This window comes from Oncorhynchus mykiss, chromosome 23, assembly GCF_013265735.2.
Source record: "Oncorhynchus mykiss isolate Arlee chromosome 23, USDA_OmykA_1.1, whole genome shotgun sequence".
Lineage (NCBI taxonomy): Eukaryota > Metazoa > Chordata > Actinopteri > Salmoniformes > Salmonidae > Oncorhynchus > Oncorhynchus mykiss.
The window spans coordinates 34936921-34952351 of NC_048587.1; the positions used below are offsets into that span (position 1 = coordinate 34936921).

Sequence of the window (15431 nt, forward strand, 5' to 3'; positions counted from 1 at the left end):
TGTCATGTTAGTTTGTTGGTGATGTGGACACCAAGAAACTTGAAGCTCTCGGCCCGTTCTGCTCTCCTTTTCCTGTAGTCCACAATCAGCTCCTTTGTCTTGCTAACATTGAGGGAGAGGTTGTTGTCCTGGCACCACACGACCAGGTATCTGACCTCCTGCCTATAGGCTGTCTCATTGTTGTCGGGGATCAGGCTTACCACTGTTCTGTCATCGGAAACAGGGAGAGGGAGAGGTTGAAAAGGTCAGTGAAGACACTTGATAGTTGGTCAGCGCACTCTCGCTGTACACGTCCTGGTAATCCGTCTGGCCCTGCGGCCGTGTGAATGTTGACCTGTCTAAAGGTCTTACTCACATCGTCTGAGGAGAGCGTGATCACACAGTCTTCCTGTACAGCTGGTGCTCTCATGCAATTTTTCAGTGTTATTTGCCTCGAAGTGAGCATAGAAGAACTTTAGCTTGTCCGGTAGACCCGTGTCACTGGGCAGCTCTCGGCTGTGCTTACCTTTGTAGTCTGTAATGGTTTGCAGGCCCTGTCATATCCGATGAGCGTCATTGCCGGTGTAGTACGGGATCTTAGTCCTGTATTGATGCTTTGCCTGTTTGATGGTTCGTCGGTGGGCATGGCGGGATTTCTTAAAGCTTCTGGGTTAGAGTGTCATGTACTGTCATGTGTCTTGTCTCTGTCCTTTCCCTTCACCCTGTCTCCCTCGGCTGGTCGTTGTTAGGTTACCTTTTCTCCCCCTCTTTCCCCCAGCTGTGCCTTGTCTCCTCCTAACCACCTCGTCACCCCTTTTCCCACCTGTTCCCTTTTTCCCTCTGATTAGGTCCCTATATCTCTCTCTGTTTCTGCTCCTGTCTTTGTCGGATTCTTGTTTGTTGTGTTTCATGCCTGAGCCAGACTATCGTCATGTTTGCTGTAACCTTGTCCTGTCCTGTCGGAATCTGCCGGTCTATCTGAGCCTACCTATGTTTGGTTATTAAAGAAGCTCTGTTTAAGTTAGTTCGCTTTTGGGTCCTCATTCACTCACCGTAACATAGAGTCCCGCTCCTTGAAGGCAGCTCTAGCCTTTAGCTCAAATCAAATCAAATTTATTTGTCACATACACATGGTTAGCAGATGTTAATGCGAGTGTAGCGAAATGCTTGTGCTTCTAGTTCCGACAATGCAGTAATAACCAACAAGTAATCTAGCTAACAATTCCAAAACTACTACCTTATAGACACAAGTGTAAGGGGATAAAGAATATGTACATAAAGATATATGAATGAGTGATGGTACAGAGCGGCATAGGCAAGATACAGTAGATGGTATTGAGTGCAGTATATATATATGAGATGAGTATGTAAACAAAGTGGCATAGTTAAAGTGGCTAGTGATACATGTATTACATAAAGATGCAGTAGATGATATAGAGTACAGTATATACGTATACATATGAGATGAATAATGTAGGGTATGTAAACATTATATTAGGTAGCATTGTTTAAAGTGGCTAGTGATATATTTTACATCATTTCCCATCAATTCCCATTATTAAAGTGGCTGGAGTTGAGTCAGTGTGTTGGCAGCAGCCACTCAATGATAGTGGTGGCTGTTTAACAGTCTGATGGCCTTGAGATAGAAGCTGTTTTTCAGTCTCTCGGTCCCAGCTTTGATGCACCTGTACTGACCTCGCCTTCTGGATGATAGCGGGGTGAACAGGCAGTGGCTCGGGTGGTTGTTGTCCTTGATGATCTTTATGGCCTTCCTGTGACATCGGGTGGTGTAGGTGTCCTGGAGGGCAGGTAGTTTGCCCCCGGTGATGCGTTGTGCAGACCTCACTACCCTCTGGAGAGCCTTACGGTTGTGGGCGGAGCAGTTGCCGTACCAGGCGGTGATACAGCCCGACAGGATGCTCTCGATTGTGCATCTGTAGAAGTTTGTGAGTGCTTTTGGTGACAAGCCGAATTTCTTCAGCCTCCTGAGGTTGAAGAGGCGCTGCTGCGCCTTCTTCACGATGCTGTCTGTGTGGGTGGACCAATTCAGTTTGTCTGTGATGTGTACGCCGAGGAACTTAAAACTTAGTGCAGATGCTGCCTGTAATCCATGGTTTCTGGTTGGGGTATGTACGTACGGTCACTGTGGGGATGATATCATCGATGCACTTATTGATGAAGCCAATGACAGATGTGGTGTACTCCTCAATGCCATTGGAGGAATTCTGGAACATGTTCCAGTCTGTGCTAGCAAACAGTCCTGTAGCTTAGCATCTGCTTCATCTGACAACTTTTTTATTGATCTAGTCACTGGTGCTTCCTGCTTTAATTTTTGCTTGTAATTTGCCAAATGGAGGGCGAGGGAGAGCTTTGTATGCATCTCTGTGTGTGGAGTATAGTTGGTCCAGAGTTCTTTTCTCTCTGGTTGCACATTTAACATGTTAGAAATTCCAAAGAATTTGGGAAATTAGGAAGTTAAAACTGATTTAAGTGTCCCTGCGTTAAAGTCCCCGGCTACTAGGAGAGCCGCCTCTGGGTGAGCATTTTCTTGTTTGCTTATAGTGGAATACAGCTCATTCAATTATATGTTGGTGCCAGCCTCTGACTGTGGTGGTATGTAAACAGCTACAAAGCATATAGACAAAATCTCTCTCTGTAGATAATGTGGTCTGCAGCTTATCATGAGAAACTCTACCTCAGGCGAGCAATGGCTCGAGATTTCCTTCGATATCGTGCACCAGCTGTTGTTTACAAAAATACATAGACCGCCAGCCCTTAGACCGCCAGCCCTGGGGTCAGGGCCTGTTCCCGAGGGAGTCGTATATCTTCCGCCTCGGGCTCGTCAGAGTCGTGAAAAAAGAAAAAGGATTCTGCTAGGCCGTGGTGAGTAATCGCAGTCCTGATGTCTAGAAGTTATTTTCGGTCATAAGAGACGGTAGCGGCAACATTATGTACAAAAATTGTAAAACAAATAAGTTACAAACAACGCAGATAAACAAACAAAAAAACACAAATCGGTTGGGGGGCGCGTAAAACGTCTGCCTTCTGTTCCTGCGCCATTTGAATGTTTTTTGTTTTCCCAAACGAGGAAAAAAATACAAATAAATCTACTTTTAATTATGAACATATAATTTACACATCCACTATCAAAGGAAAAACAGAAAGAAAGGATTAACACCCCTTTTTTATGCGTACATTATTTACAAAAGTGTATAGTTCCTAAAAATGAAACACTGAGGTATAGACTGGACCTTGACAGACCAACCCCAATGCCCGCTGGGATACGGAGGTCAGAGGTCAGGCGATGACATGGCCGTTGCCCTTCCCAGTTTAGTTTGTTAGAGTGAGAATTGACAGAGGCCATTGTGTGCGTCTCTTTCTTTGCATTCCCACACTGACTTACAGTATCAGGCAGTGGTTGTTCTTGGAGACGGCGACACAGGAGAAGGATGAGGGCTGGTGTGTCCGGGTGCACAGGGCAAGCAATTTAGTTCCAACCTTATAGCATTAGCTAGATGAGATGCTGGTGCTTTAACAGGCTAGCATATGGTACTGGTTGAGATTATGCTAATCTGCTGAAGCATTTAGGTTGGGTGGAAAAGGAGAGTGACAATGGCTACTAGGAACATGAACACCAAGGTGGTGATGGTGAGGAGATGGTCAGCATCTATTTTTTCCCACCTCTATACTTCCAAGCTGCATGCCTTGTTACATGTAATACATATTCCTGTGAATTCCTATCATTATTCCACAGTGTAGATATAGTGTAGATATAGTGTTTAGGTGCATGTAGAGCAATATAACACTGGTGCCTTACTGCCTCATGGCTTTTAAAGGGACAGTGAGGGATACTGACAGAACACACACAAGATGCACCTAGAAGGTCATGAACCCACACAGAGGAGAACTGAAGCTGCACGGGTACTAATCGAAATGGCTCTCTGACATGTTTTTATTTTACTAGGCAAGTCAGTTAAGAACAAATTCTTATTTTCAATGACGGCCTAGGAACAGTGGGTTAACTGCCTTGTTCAGGGGCAGAACGACAGATTTTTACCTTATTGGCTCGGGGATTTGATCTTGTCCAACTAGTCCAACGCTCTAACCACTAGGCTACCTGCCGCCCCTTACACAGCCTGGATGTCCTTTGGGTGGTGGACCATTCTTGATACAGACGGGAAACTTTTGAGCGTGAAAAACCCAGCAGCGTTGCAGTTCTTGATACTCTCAAACCCATGCGCCTGGCACCTACTACCATACCCCATTCAAAGGCACTTGAATATTTTGTTTTGCCCATTCACCCTCTGAATGACACACATACACAATCCATGTCTTAAATGTCTTAACACATAAAAATCATTTAACTTGTCTTCCCCCAATTCATCTCCACTGGTTGAAGTGGTAGTGACATCAATAACGGATCATACCTTTCACCTGGTCAGTCTATGTCATGGAAAGAGCAGATGTTTTGTACACTGAAATATTTTCCATATAATTATAATGTATTTATTATTTCTCACATAGTATTTCATATTTTCTCCAAGTTTAACAGAGCAGCAATGATACTTCAAGCTTTCCCCCAGTGTGGGTCGCACTTATTGCTTGTCTTTAGACTATTTAGCCATTGGTCAAAGATGAGCCTTGTTACCGGTAATAACTCCCTACATGTATCATGAGTCATGACCGTAAAATACACTACACCTGTACATAGACCTGACCCCATTTCAGTAGTTAGAAAGAATTCACACCCCTTGACTTTTTCCACATTTTGTTGTATTACAGCCTGAATTTAAAATTAATTAAATATGGTTTTGTCACTGGACTACACAAAATACCCCATAATGTCAAAGTGGAATTATGTTTTTAGAAAATGTTACACCCCTTTGTTATAGCAATAAGTTCAGGAGTAAAAATTTGCTTAACAAGTCACATAATAAGTTGCATGGACTTACTGTGTGCAATAGTGTTTAACATGACATTTGAATGACTACCTCATCTCTGTACCCCACACATACAAGTATCTGTAAGGTCTCTCAGTCAAGCAGTGAATTTCAAACAAAGATTCAACCACAAAGACCAGGGAGGTTTTCAAATGTCTCACAAAGAAGGGCACCTATTGGTAGATGGGTAAAAAAAACAGACAATAAATATCCCTTTGAGCATGGTAAATTATTATTTACACTTTGGATGGTGTATCAATACACCCGGTCACTACAAAGAGATGCAGGCATCCTTCCTAACTTAGTTGCCGGAGAGGAAGGAAACCGCTCAGTCATTTCACCATGAAGCCAATGGTGACTTTAAAGCAGTTATATAATTTAATGGCAGTGATAGGACATAACTGAGGATGGATCAACATTGTAGTTAATGCACAATAATAACATAAATGACAGAGTGAAAAGAAGGAAGCTTGTACAGAATAAAGATTCCAACAATGCACTGAAGTGCAAAAAATGTCCTGAATACAAAGTGTTATGTTTGGGCCCAACACAACACATCACTGAGTACCACTCTTCATACATTGCAAAATATATATACAGTGGGGCAAAAAAGTATTTAGTCAGCCACCAACTGTGCAAGTTCTCCCACTTAAAAAGATGAGGCCTGTAATTTTCATCATAGGTACACTTCAACTATGACAGACAAAGCAAGAAAAAAAATCCAGAAAATCACATTGTAGGATTTCTAATAAATACTTATTTTCCACCATAATATGCAAATTAATTAATTAAAAATCCTACAATGTGATTTTCTGGATTTGTTTTCCATTTTGTCTGTCATAGTTGAAGTTTACCTATGATGAAAATTACAGGCCTCTCATCTTTTTAAGTGGGAGAATTAATGGCTGACTAAATATTTTTTTGCCCCACTGTATATGAACAAAACATGTAAAGTGTTGGTCCCATATTTCATGAGTTGAAATAAAAGACGGAAAATGAATGGAAAACGCTGCACACTGCTGCTCATGCTCCCAGGTGATATTTATTTATAACAACGTTTCCACCCTTAGGTCTTCATCAGGCATAAAAGATCCCAGATATTTCCCCTGCACACAAAAAAACGTATTTCTCTAAACAAATGTATTTACATCCCTGTTAGTGAGCCAAGAGAATCCATCCACCTGAATAGGTGTGGCATATAAATAAGCTGATTAAACAGCATAATCATTACACAGGTGCACTTTGTGCTGGGGACAATAAAAGGCCACTAAAATGTTGAGTTTTGTCACATATCACAATGCCACAGTTTGAGGGAGCGTGCAATTGGCATTCTGACTGCAGAAAGGGCATGCTGACTTCAGGGATGTCCACCAGTGCTGCAGCCAGAGAATGTAATGTTAATTTATCAACCATAAGCTGCCTCCAATGTCATTTTAGAGAATTTGGCAGTACATCCAACCAGCCTCACAAACACCGACCACGTGTAACCACGCCAGCCCAGGACCTCAACATCCGGCCACGCGGACAGCTGCACAAACTGCCGGATGCTGTCTCAGGGAAGCTCAGCTGCGTGCTCATCTTCCTCACCGGGGTCTTTACCTGACTGCAGGTCGGCGTCGTAACCGACTTCAGTGGACTAATGCTCACCTTCGATGGCCACTGGCACGGGGGAGAAGTGTGCTCTTCACGAATGAGTACCGGTTTCAACTGTATTGGGCAGATGGCAGGTAATGGGTGAGCAGTTTGCTTATGTCAGCGTTGTGAACAGAGTGCCTTATGGTATGGGCAGGCATAAGCTAGGGACAACGAACACGGTTGATTTATTATCAATTTCAATTTGAATGCACACAGACACTGTAACGAGATCTTGAGGCCCATTGTCGTGCCATTCATCCACCACCATCACCTCATGTTTCAGCATGATAGTGCACGGCCCTTCGTCGCAAGGATCTGTACACAATTCCCAGAAGCTGAAAATGTGCCAGTTCTTCCATGACCTGCATACTCACCAGACATGTCACCTATTGAGCATATTTGGGATGCTCTGGATCGACATGTACGACAGCGTGTTCCAGTTACCGCCAATATCCAGTAACTTTGCACAGCCATTGAAGAGCAGTGGGACAACATTCTACAGGCCATAATCAAAAGCCTGATCAACTCTATGCAAAGGAGATTTCGCGCTGCATGAGGCAAATGGTGAACACACCAGATACTGACTGGTTTTCTGATCCACGCCCCTACTTTAAAAAAATAAGTTATCTGTAATCAACAGATGCATATCTGTATTCCCAGTAATGTGAAATCCATGAATTAGGGTCTAATTAATTTATTTGAATTGACTGATTTCCTTATATGAACTGTAACTCAGTAAATCGGCAGACTCACTCATTGTAACCTCATCGGTAGACTCGATAGCCTTGGTTTCTCAAATTATTGCCTCGCCTGGTTCACCAACTAATTATCTGATAGAGTTCAGTGTGTCAAATCGGAGAGCCTGTTGTACGGGCCTCTGACAGTCTCTATGGGGGTGCCACAGGGTTCAATTCTTGGGCCGACTCTCTTCTCTGTATACATCAATGATGTCGCTCTTGCTGCTGGTGAGTCTCTGATCCACCTCTCTGCAGACGACACCATTCTGTATACTTCTGGCCCTTCTTTGGACACTGTGTTAACAACCCTCCACACGAGCTTCAATGCCATACAACTCTCCTTCCATGGCCTCCAACTGCTCTTAAATACAAGTAAAACTAAATGCATGCTCTTCAACTGATCGCTGCCTGCACCTGCCCTCCCGTCCAGCATCACTACTCTGGACGGTTCTGACTTAGAATATGTGGACAACTACAAATACCTAGGTGTCTGGTTAGACTGTAAACTCTCCTTTTAGACTCACATCAAACATCTCTAATCCAAAGTTAAATCTAGAATTGGCTTCCTATTTCGCAACAAAGCATCCTTCACTCACGCTGCCAAACATACCCTCGTAAAACTGACCATCCTACCGATCCTCGACTTCAGCGATGTAATTTACAAAATATCCTCCAATACCCTACTCAATAAATTGGATGCAGTCTATCACAGTGCCATCCGTTTTGTCACCAAAGCCCCATATACTACCCACCCACCACTGCGACCTGTACGCTCTCATTGGCTGGCCCTCGCTTCATACTCGCCGCCAAGCCCACTGGCTCCAGGTCATCTACAAGACCCTGCTAGGTAAAGTCCCCCCTTATCTCAGCTCGCTGGTCACCATAGCAGCACCCGCCTGTAGCACGCTATCCAGCAGGTGTATCTCTCTGGTCACCCCCAAAACCAATTATTCCTTTGGCCGCCTCTCCTTCCAGTTCTCTGCTGCCAATGACTGGAAGGAACTACAAAAATCTCTGAAACTGGAAACACTTATCTCCCTCACTAGCTTTAAGCATCAGCTGTCAGAGCAGCTCACAGATTACTGCACCTGTACATAGCCCATCTATAATTTAGCCCAAACAACTACCTCTTCCCCTACTGTATTTATTTATTTATGGCAAGACTTGAAAATGGCTGTCTAACAATAATCTTCAACCAATTTGACAGATTATGAATAGTTTTTTAAAAGAATGTGGAAATATTGTACAATCCAGATGTGCAAAGATGTTAGACATACCCAGAAAGAGTCACGGCTGTAATCGCTGCCAAAAGTGACTGACATTTGTTGGCTCGAGGGTGTGAATGCTTATGTAAATGAGATATTTCTGTATTTAATTCTCAATAAATTTGCAAACATTTCTACAAACGTTTTCACCTGGTCATTATGGGGTATTTGTGTAGATGGTCGAGAATTTAATTTTTTTTTAAATCAAATTTGAATTCAGGCCGTAACACAGCAAAATATGGAATAAATCAAGGGGTATTAATACTTTCTGAAGATTACACAGATTGCCTGACCGACCTTGTTATTTTGTCGTCAAAGAAAAGTATGTAGCGCGCGTGCGCGCCCTCTGATCTACGCATGCGCGGCGACAGTTTTTTGATCCATCTCCGCCGGCGAATGAACAGAGGACAGAGGTAAAGGCGTGAGGCCAATATTTTTTCCTCTATCTGTTAATGTAATAAACATTTTGGATGCTTCCTTACTGCATAATGCAATTATTGTCGCAAAATTGGAATGCCCATCAACCTTGCTGTCCATCGGTCTTTTATAGAGCTGCGTCGTGTGTTGCCTTGCTTAGGCCTCGTTATAGCTAACGTTAGCTACTTTACTAGTCGTCTTTGCTTTGATAACAAAACCCACGAGTCATCATCAAAGCTAGCTATCATCATAGCAAACTAGGTAGCTATCTAGCTATTTATCTCCGTTTGCAAGGTAACCCAGCATATGTTGTTAGTTAGCCTATGGCTATTTATAGTTAAAGGCTAACCAGGTAGATGATATCTGTAATTGTCTAGCATGTGCATTAGCTAGATGGCCTGTAAAACTCTCGGTAGTTTTGAGCACGGTACAGGTACCCACCAAAAAATAGAAAGTAAAAATCATTTGAAAGCTACAGCTCTTGTCTTTTGTAAGACCCCCCCCCCCCCTTTAATAAAGGCCATAAATCATGCGCAATGGGCATATTCATAGTGTGCAATGTAGGTCAAGTCACTAATAGTGCAAACATTTAGTAGGAAAGGATACACACTCATTGTAAAACAATGCATTTTCTTCTCCATCCACATTACATTGTATGCATCCTCCACATGCACCGTTGATTTCTCACCCATTTACAATAGGAAACGTGAATGATGAAAATATGTTTTCTCACCTCGATAACTTGAAAGGCCTGATTGCTAGGGTCATTTTAATATGTCAGGCTTGGAAATCCATTCAGCCTTTTTAGCACAGTGACTCAACTGATTTTACTGCATGGTCGGAACTAGAAGCACATGACATGCATTTCGCTACACTCGCATTAACATTTGCTAACCATGTGTATGTGACAAATAAAATTTGATTTGATTTTTAAAGTGGCCAAGAGACATCATGTGATCTACTGCTGTCTAGTGGACAAACTGGGAATCTGTTGTATCTCAGGCTCTGCAGTAAACACATTGTTTCCCACCTTTCTAACAGTACTAAGCTTGTGTTTGTCAGACTTAGTTCTGAAACCGAAATGTACTTTGAGGGTAGTATAGAATATTATGCGTAGTTTAGAAAATGGCACCAGAGGGCATCACAGTTGAAGAGGCTAACTAAATAGTATGCCACATTCATTAATTTTAATGTTTCTAATTCTAAGGCTTTCTAATTATTAACAAAAGGTCCCATACAGAAGACGAATTCGTCCAATGACTCTTATGTGTAATGTAATGTAATTTTCCAGCAGTGAACGTTTTGCTAACCTGCCCATTAACTCTGTTGTTGCTAGTCTCACTATCCCGCCTAGTAGAGGCAGCTGTCAAGAGGCTCAACATTGTTGTTGTTTTAGCCAAGGTGGTAACTTAACGATATATTAGCCAAGCTAACGTTAGCTGATATGATTTAGCTAGCTAGGTATTGTATTAGCTGTAAGTAAATCTAACAATTTCATCCTGTATTGTTTGTTTTTGTTGCTAGCTGACAGTGTTTGTGGTCAATGAAAGCAAGGTAAATGTCAAATGAAGAATCCTTATACAAGGCCCGTTTCCGGTTGTTGTTTTGACAGGATATAAACCTAAATCAGTTCCATCAATACACTTAAGTTCGAGCAGTGACTCATGGCCCAGTTTGGGGGACAGAAGAACCCACCGTGGGCCGCTCAGTTCACTGCCACGGGGGTGTCCCAGCCCAGCCACTCAGGACAGTCCCTGGACCTCAACAGCCTACACTGTGAGTATGACATTTTTCTGGATGACTGCCTTTCCTTCTATAATCTGTACTCATCTGTGGGATACAATTAATGTGAGGTTGAGGCAGGCAGTTTGACCTGCAAACTAAAGATGACTCCCACGAACACAGTTGTGTTCTCCGTTTTGCTCTACGACCCCAAGAAACGTCCGATACAGCCGATGTGCCAACTTAAGTCAGTAGTGTCCGAACAGTTTGGGCTACACACTAATATGCCCCCTCTAAGGAAAGGTGAGTCTCTCACGAACAGGTTGGTTGTTTTGCTCTAGGACGCCTCACAAGACTTGGAAGTGGAAGTACAGTATATATGGAGATAGTTTTGTGCCTAAAATAGGGGGTTAAAAACATGTCAATCTTTCATAACTTCATTTTTTGAATTTGAATTATTTTGTTTTACTCTATTTATCCATGTATGAAGCTGTTATTCAATGTGTTTCTATGGGATAGTAGCAGTAAGGTAAATGCTATTTCATCAAATTTTAGATTTAAAAAAAAAAATGTATATATACCTTAAGGGGTCCTAATATTCTATGTCACGTAGTCATACCAAGGATATATTTTTTTAATTTTTATTTTTTTACCTTTATTTAACTAGGCAAGTCAGTTAAGAACAAATTCTTATTTTCAATGACGGCCTAGGAATGGTGGGTTAACTGCCTGTTCGGGGGCAGAATGACAGATTTGTACCTTGTCAGCTCGGGGATTTGCTCTAACCACTAGGCTACCCTGCTGCTCCAAGGATCATTTAGCTATCTGAAGAGGTGTGGGGGGCTGCCTTAAATCAGAGAAGTGTGGGGGGCTGCCTTAATTGATATCCACATCTAAGCAATGAGTGATGCAATAGATCAGAACGTTTATCTTAAAATGTATAATGTTCTGAACATTATAAGCGCAGCAATGCGCACAAGGCATTAGACTACGCACTAATGTTCGTTCCATAATGCAATTAGCAGGAAAACACCATTATCAAAAGGACACTGCTCGTGCAAGTGGTTTCATGTGACAGAAAATAATTTGGCTACTGGACAATGAACTAAAGTTGTCTAGGCTACACATTTTGAAGCTGGTAAGACATGCCTCATAATATGTATTAAAATGTTCAGGTTTCAAACAATTAAGTATATGTTTTCAAAATGATACTGCCTCCAGCTCATTGCAAAGTGGTGTGTGATGCGCTGATGAAGCCTGACTTCCGTTGCCTATGTTTGCTGTTTGAGATGCTGTAGCAGCAGCTTTTGCTGCTGACTGATTTTCTGTTCAAAGGCTCTGTATTTGTTTGCTGTAGGCCTACGCGTGTGATAAATAAGATGCATAAAGAATATACTGTGCGCCAATTTAATTCCACTAAATGATGCAAATGTACCTATAGACCGATAAGCATGACCACTCACATGTATTTACATTGACTGGTATTTCCATCAATAAATAGGCCAAAAAGCATTATTTCGCAAATTGGCTGGTGCCAATTTTATTTATCGTTTTTTCTATTGTTATTTTTTGGGACAAAGGCTTGCTATTACCGGATAACGGTAACCCTGGGTTGAGGGTACAGTGCTTGAAGGAAACTGAATCTCACTGATCTCTTTGGCAAAGTTTGTGATGGAGGGGGTTCAGATTAGTCCGCTGGATATTCAAAGTACTATACTTTTTTCTTTCTCTCTCTCCCGTCATTTGTTTTCTGTTTCTCGTTCTGCCGGTCTATCACTCCATTCCTCTCACTTGCCATACATCCTAACACCACTCTTTATGCATTCTTCTATTCCCACACCTATCTCTCCCCTGCAGCTCTAGGTGTGCAGCAGCCATCTCTCCTGGGTGCGTCTCCCTCTATGTACTCCCAGCAATCGGCCCTGTCTGCAGCCTCCCTCAACTCCCAGTCGTCCGCCTCCAACTACCAGCTATCCCAACAGACTGCAGCCCTGCAGCAGCAAGCCGCAGCTGCCGCCGCTGCAGCACTGCAACAGGTGAGCTACGCTAGGGTCAGCTGGGCAGTGTTCTGTTAGGCACAATGCAGCTAAATGTTCTTTAACAGAATATGATCATATTTGTGACTCACCACCTGGATTCGGTCTTATGTAGCAAAATGTGAAATTATGTTTTTTTACATTGGATAAAAGTAGAGACTCAGAGCTACAAAATGGTTTATTATACACTGCATTTGAGGAACAATGGGAAAGTAATTCTGCTTTGAAAGTTGATGAACTTGTAAACTCACTTTTGAGAAAATCACCTTTGAATGTTTTGGTATCTAGCTCTTCTTTGTCTACACCCATTCAGCATCGTTCACACCCTCTTAAGCTTTAGCCCCACCCATCTTGTTTCGCTCTTGGAGTGCACACTTGACGCACTGGCCGATGATTTGTTTACCTCTGGATAACATAAAAACAGCCTAACCAGCTCTGCTGGCAACAATTTAATTACGCTTTTTTGCAGACGTTTACTGACACCGGCCATATTCAGCGGGTGTTGTACACAAGCCACGTAATGTTAGCAAATGAGCTAGCCAGCTAACGTGAGCTAGTTAAACAACAATGAACAAAGTGCCAACAATGTCACAGTGCTAGGAGCTAACCAACCAGGTTCAATGTTAGCTAGCTAACATTAGGCTCTAACTAGAAAAGCAAACGGTACTGGGAAACAAAGAATAACGTTAGCTAGGGAGCCAGCCAGCTAACGTTAGCTAGCTAGCTAACAGTACACTTTAGCTTGAAATAAAACCACCTTCTGTCAAAATTAGAAACGTGTCATATCTGAAAATGTAGCTAGCTATCTTACATTTTCAGATATTACACGTTTCTAATTTTGACAGAAATGATGCACCTGTCAAGAATGCCATACCACGGTTGCCCTTAGTTTGAAGATGAAATCCGGAGACAGGTGTTGTCTCCATCTTTTTACCTATCATACTCTAATTCCACTGATTTCAAAACTTCATCCTCCAGAAAGTGGAGAGCAACACTTATGCAGCTCCACTACACAATACATTTTTTTAAAAGCCTCGTTCGACAGGATTACCAACATAGACTGACGAGCTCAAATTGACAGAAGCCTTGAAAATGGCAGACCAATCCGAACCCCTCTCTCGGCATGTCCAGCTCACTCGTTATCTCAGCCAATCATGGCTAGTGGGAAGGTTGCTATATTTCTCTGTGGCTTAACCAACAAGGCTCGTAATTTAACAATTTTATTCGTATTACAGATGGCATACACGTTTGTTATTAAGGCACATGAAAGTTCACATGTTCGAGAAGGCATTTCTGCCAAAAAAAGACACTTTGATAAAAATACAGAAATAATTCAAATGGCCCTCCTGTGACTTGTGACATATGCCTAGTTTCCTGATTCGGGTCACTGTTATTGTTGTTGGATAAGCTCAGGTAATAACTTTGGTTTTGTCCCAAATGAACACAACCCAAAAGTCCCCAAAATGGTAGGGAGATACCCCATTGGTTGATCACGTCTAATTTCACTTGAACTTTCTGGATTTTGTTTACTGAAGAAACATTTCCAATTATGAGCATTATTTTGATCAGACAAACTGGTTTGGGAACCACCGAGGTACAGAGATTGGTAAGTGGCCAAATCTCACTAGACTTGAAGGAGCTGTGATGTTGGAAAACCTGTTCTCATGTTCTGATTTGTGGGTGATCAACTGATGAACACCCCCACACCATGAGACAGATCAGTGTGAACAACATATTCTTTAGATTCTGAGTGAAAGTCTGAGGAAAATACAATTTGTTTTTCTCATCGCTGTGGTTGAGTATGAAGTCACTAACTGTTTAGTAAATGGTCTTCCCTTCAAAGCAACATCAAGTCATTTTAACTTTTTCTTTCTCACTTATTGTTTTAGTCTCAAATCAACTCGGCCCTGCAGCAGTATCAGCAGCAGCAGCAACAACAGCAGCAGCAGCAACAACAACAGCAGCAGCAACAACAACAACAGCAGCAGCAGCAACAACAGCAGCAGCAGCAGCAACAACAACAGCCTCCTCCTCAGCAGCCGCCTCCTCAGCAGCTCTACAATGTACCCCATCAGGTGAGACACATGGCCATTACACCAAGTGAAATACCCTGTTCTAGGTTGAAGTTTCACTTAGAAGCTATTGACTTTATGTGTTTTGAGTTTTGCCCCTGATGGCTATGATTGGAGAAGATGTTTAGTATGTCATATAATGTTAGTTCATATGACGATCAATCTGGAATTCGTAATGTCTTCAATTTCTCCTGATGAGCACATATCTTTCCTTATTAGTTATACAAAATATTCTGTGGTTATAAAGGCTTTGAGAATGCCACTGGGTCTTATCTGGAGTAGTGCTCTGCTGTTGGGGGTTTGATACATGTTTTTGCTGCTTGGTTTGTAAACGAATTAGAGCTTGTCAGCAAAACTGTCGAACTGGGCAGAGTTCCAGAACTTGAACCCACTTTAAGAACACAGTGTTCTAACCCAGAGCAGCCAGTTCATATCACGTCAGTTAGACCTCTCACTCACTTAGTCACAGGCTTTCATTGACAAATGGGTTTCACTTAGATAAAAGAAAATGGCATCAGTGTTTGTCAAATCAGATTTTTTAGAGGCTAGACTCTGCAGCATAGTTTTCCCTCTTGTTCTCTTTGACCTATGTAGTAGTTGTCTTATACTACATTCCACAGGAGGTTGG

The 15431-nt window shown here is 42.3% G+C and overlaps 1 protein-coding gene across 3 annotated transcripts in view; it reads left to right on the forward strand.

Annotated features, from left to right (window-relative positions):
- The first annotated feature begins 8856 nt into the window (after window positions 1-8856).
- The window catches only part of LOC110502646 (cell division cycle and apoptosis regulator protein 1), a 34020-nt gene continuing 27445 nt past the window's right edge, over window positions 8857-15431 (forward strand). For all 3 annotated transcript variants that reach the window (XM_036960319.1, XM_036960320.1, XM_036960321.1), the window contains exons 1-4: window positions 8857-8969; window positions 10586-10749; window positions 12553-12731; window positions 14621-14806. In XM_036960319.1, the coding sequence (XP_036816214.1) occupies window positions 10638-10749; window positions 12553-12731; window positions 14621-14806 (477 nt within the window). In that variant the 5' untranslated portion in view covers window positions 8857-8969; window positions 10586-10637. The remainder of the gene's footprint in view (window positions 8970-10585; window positions 10750-12552; window positions 12732-14620; window positions 14807-15431) is intronic.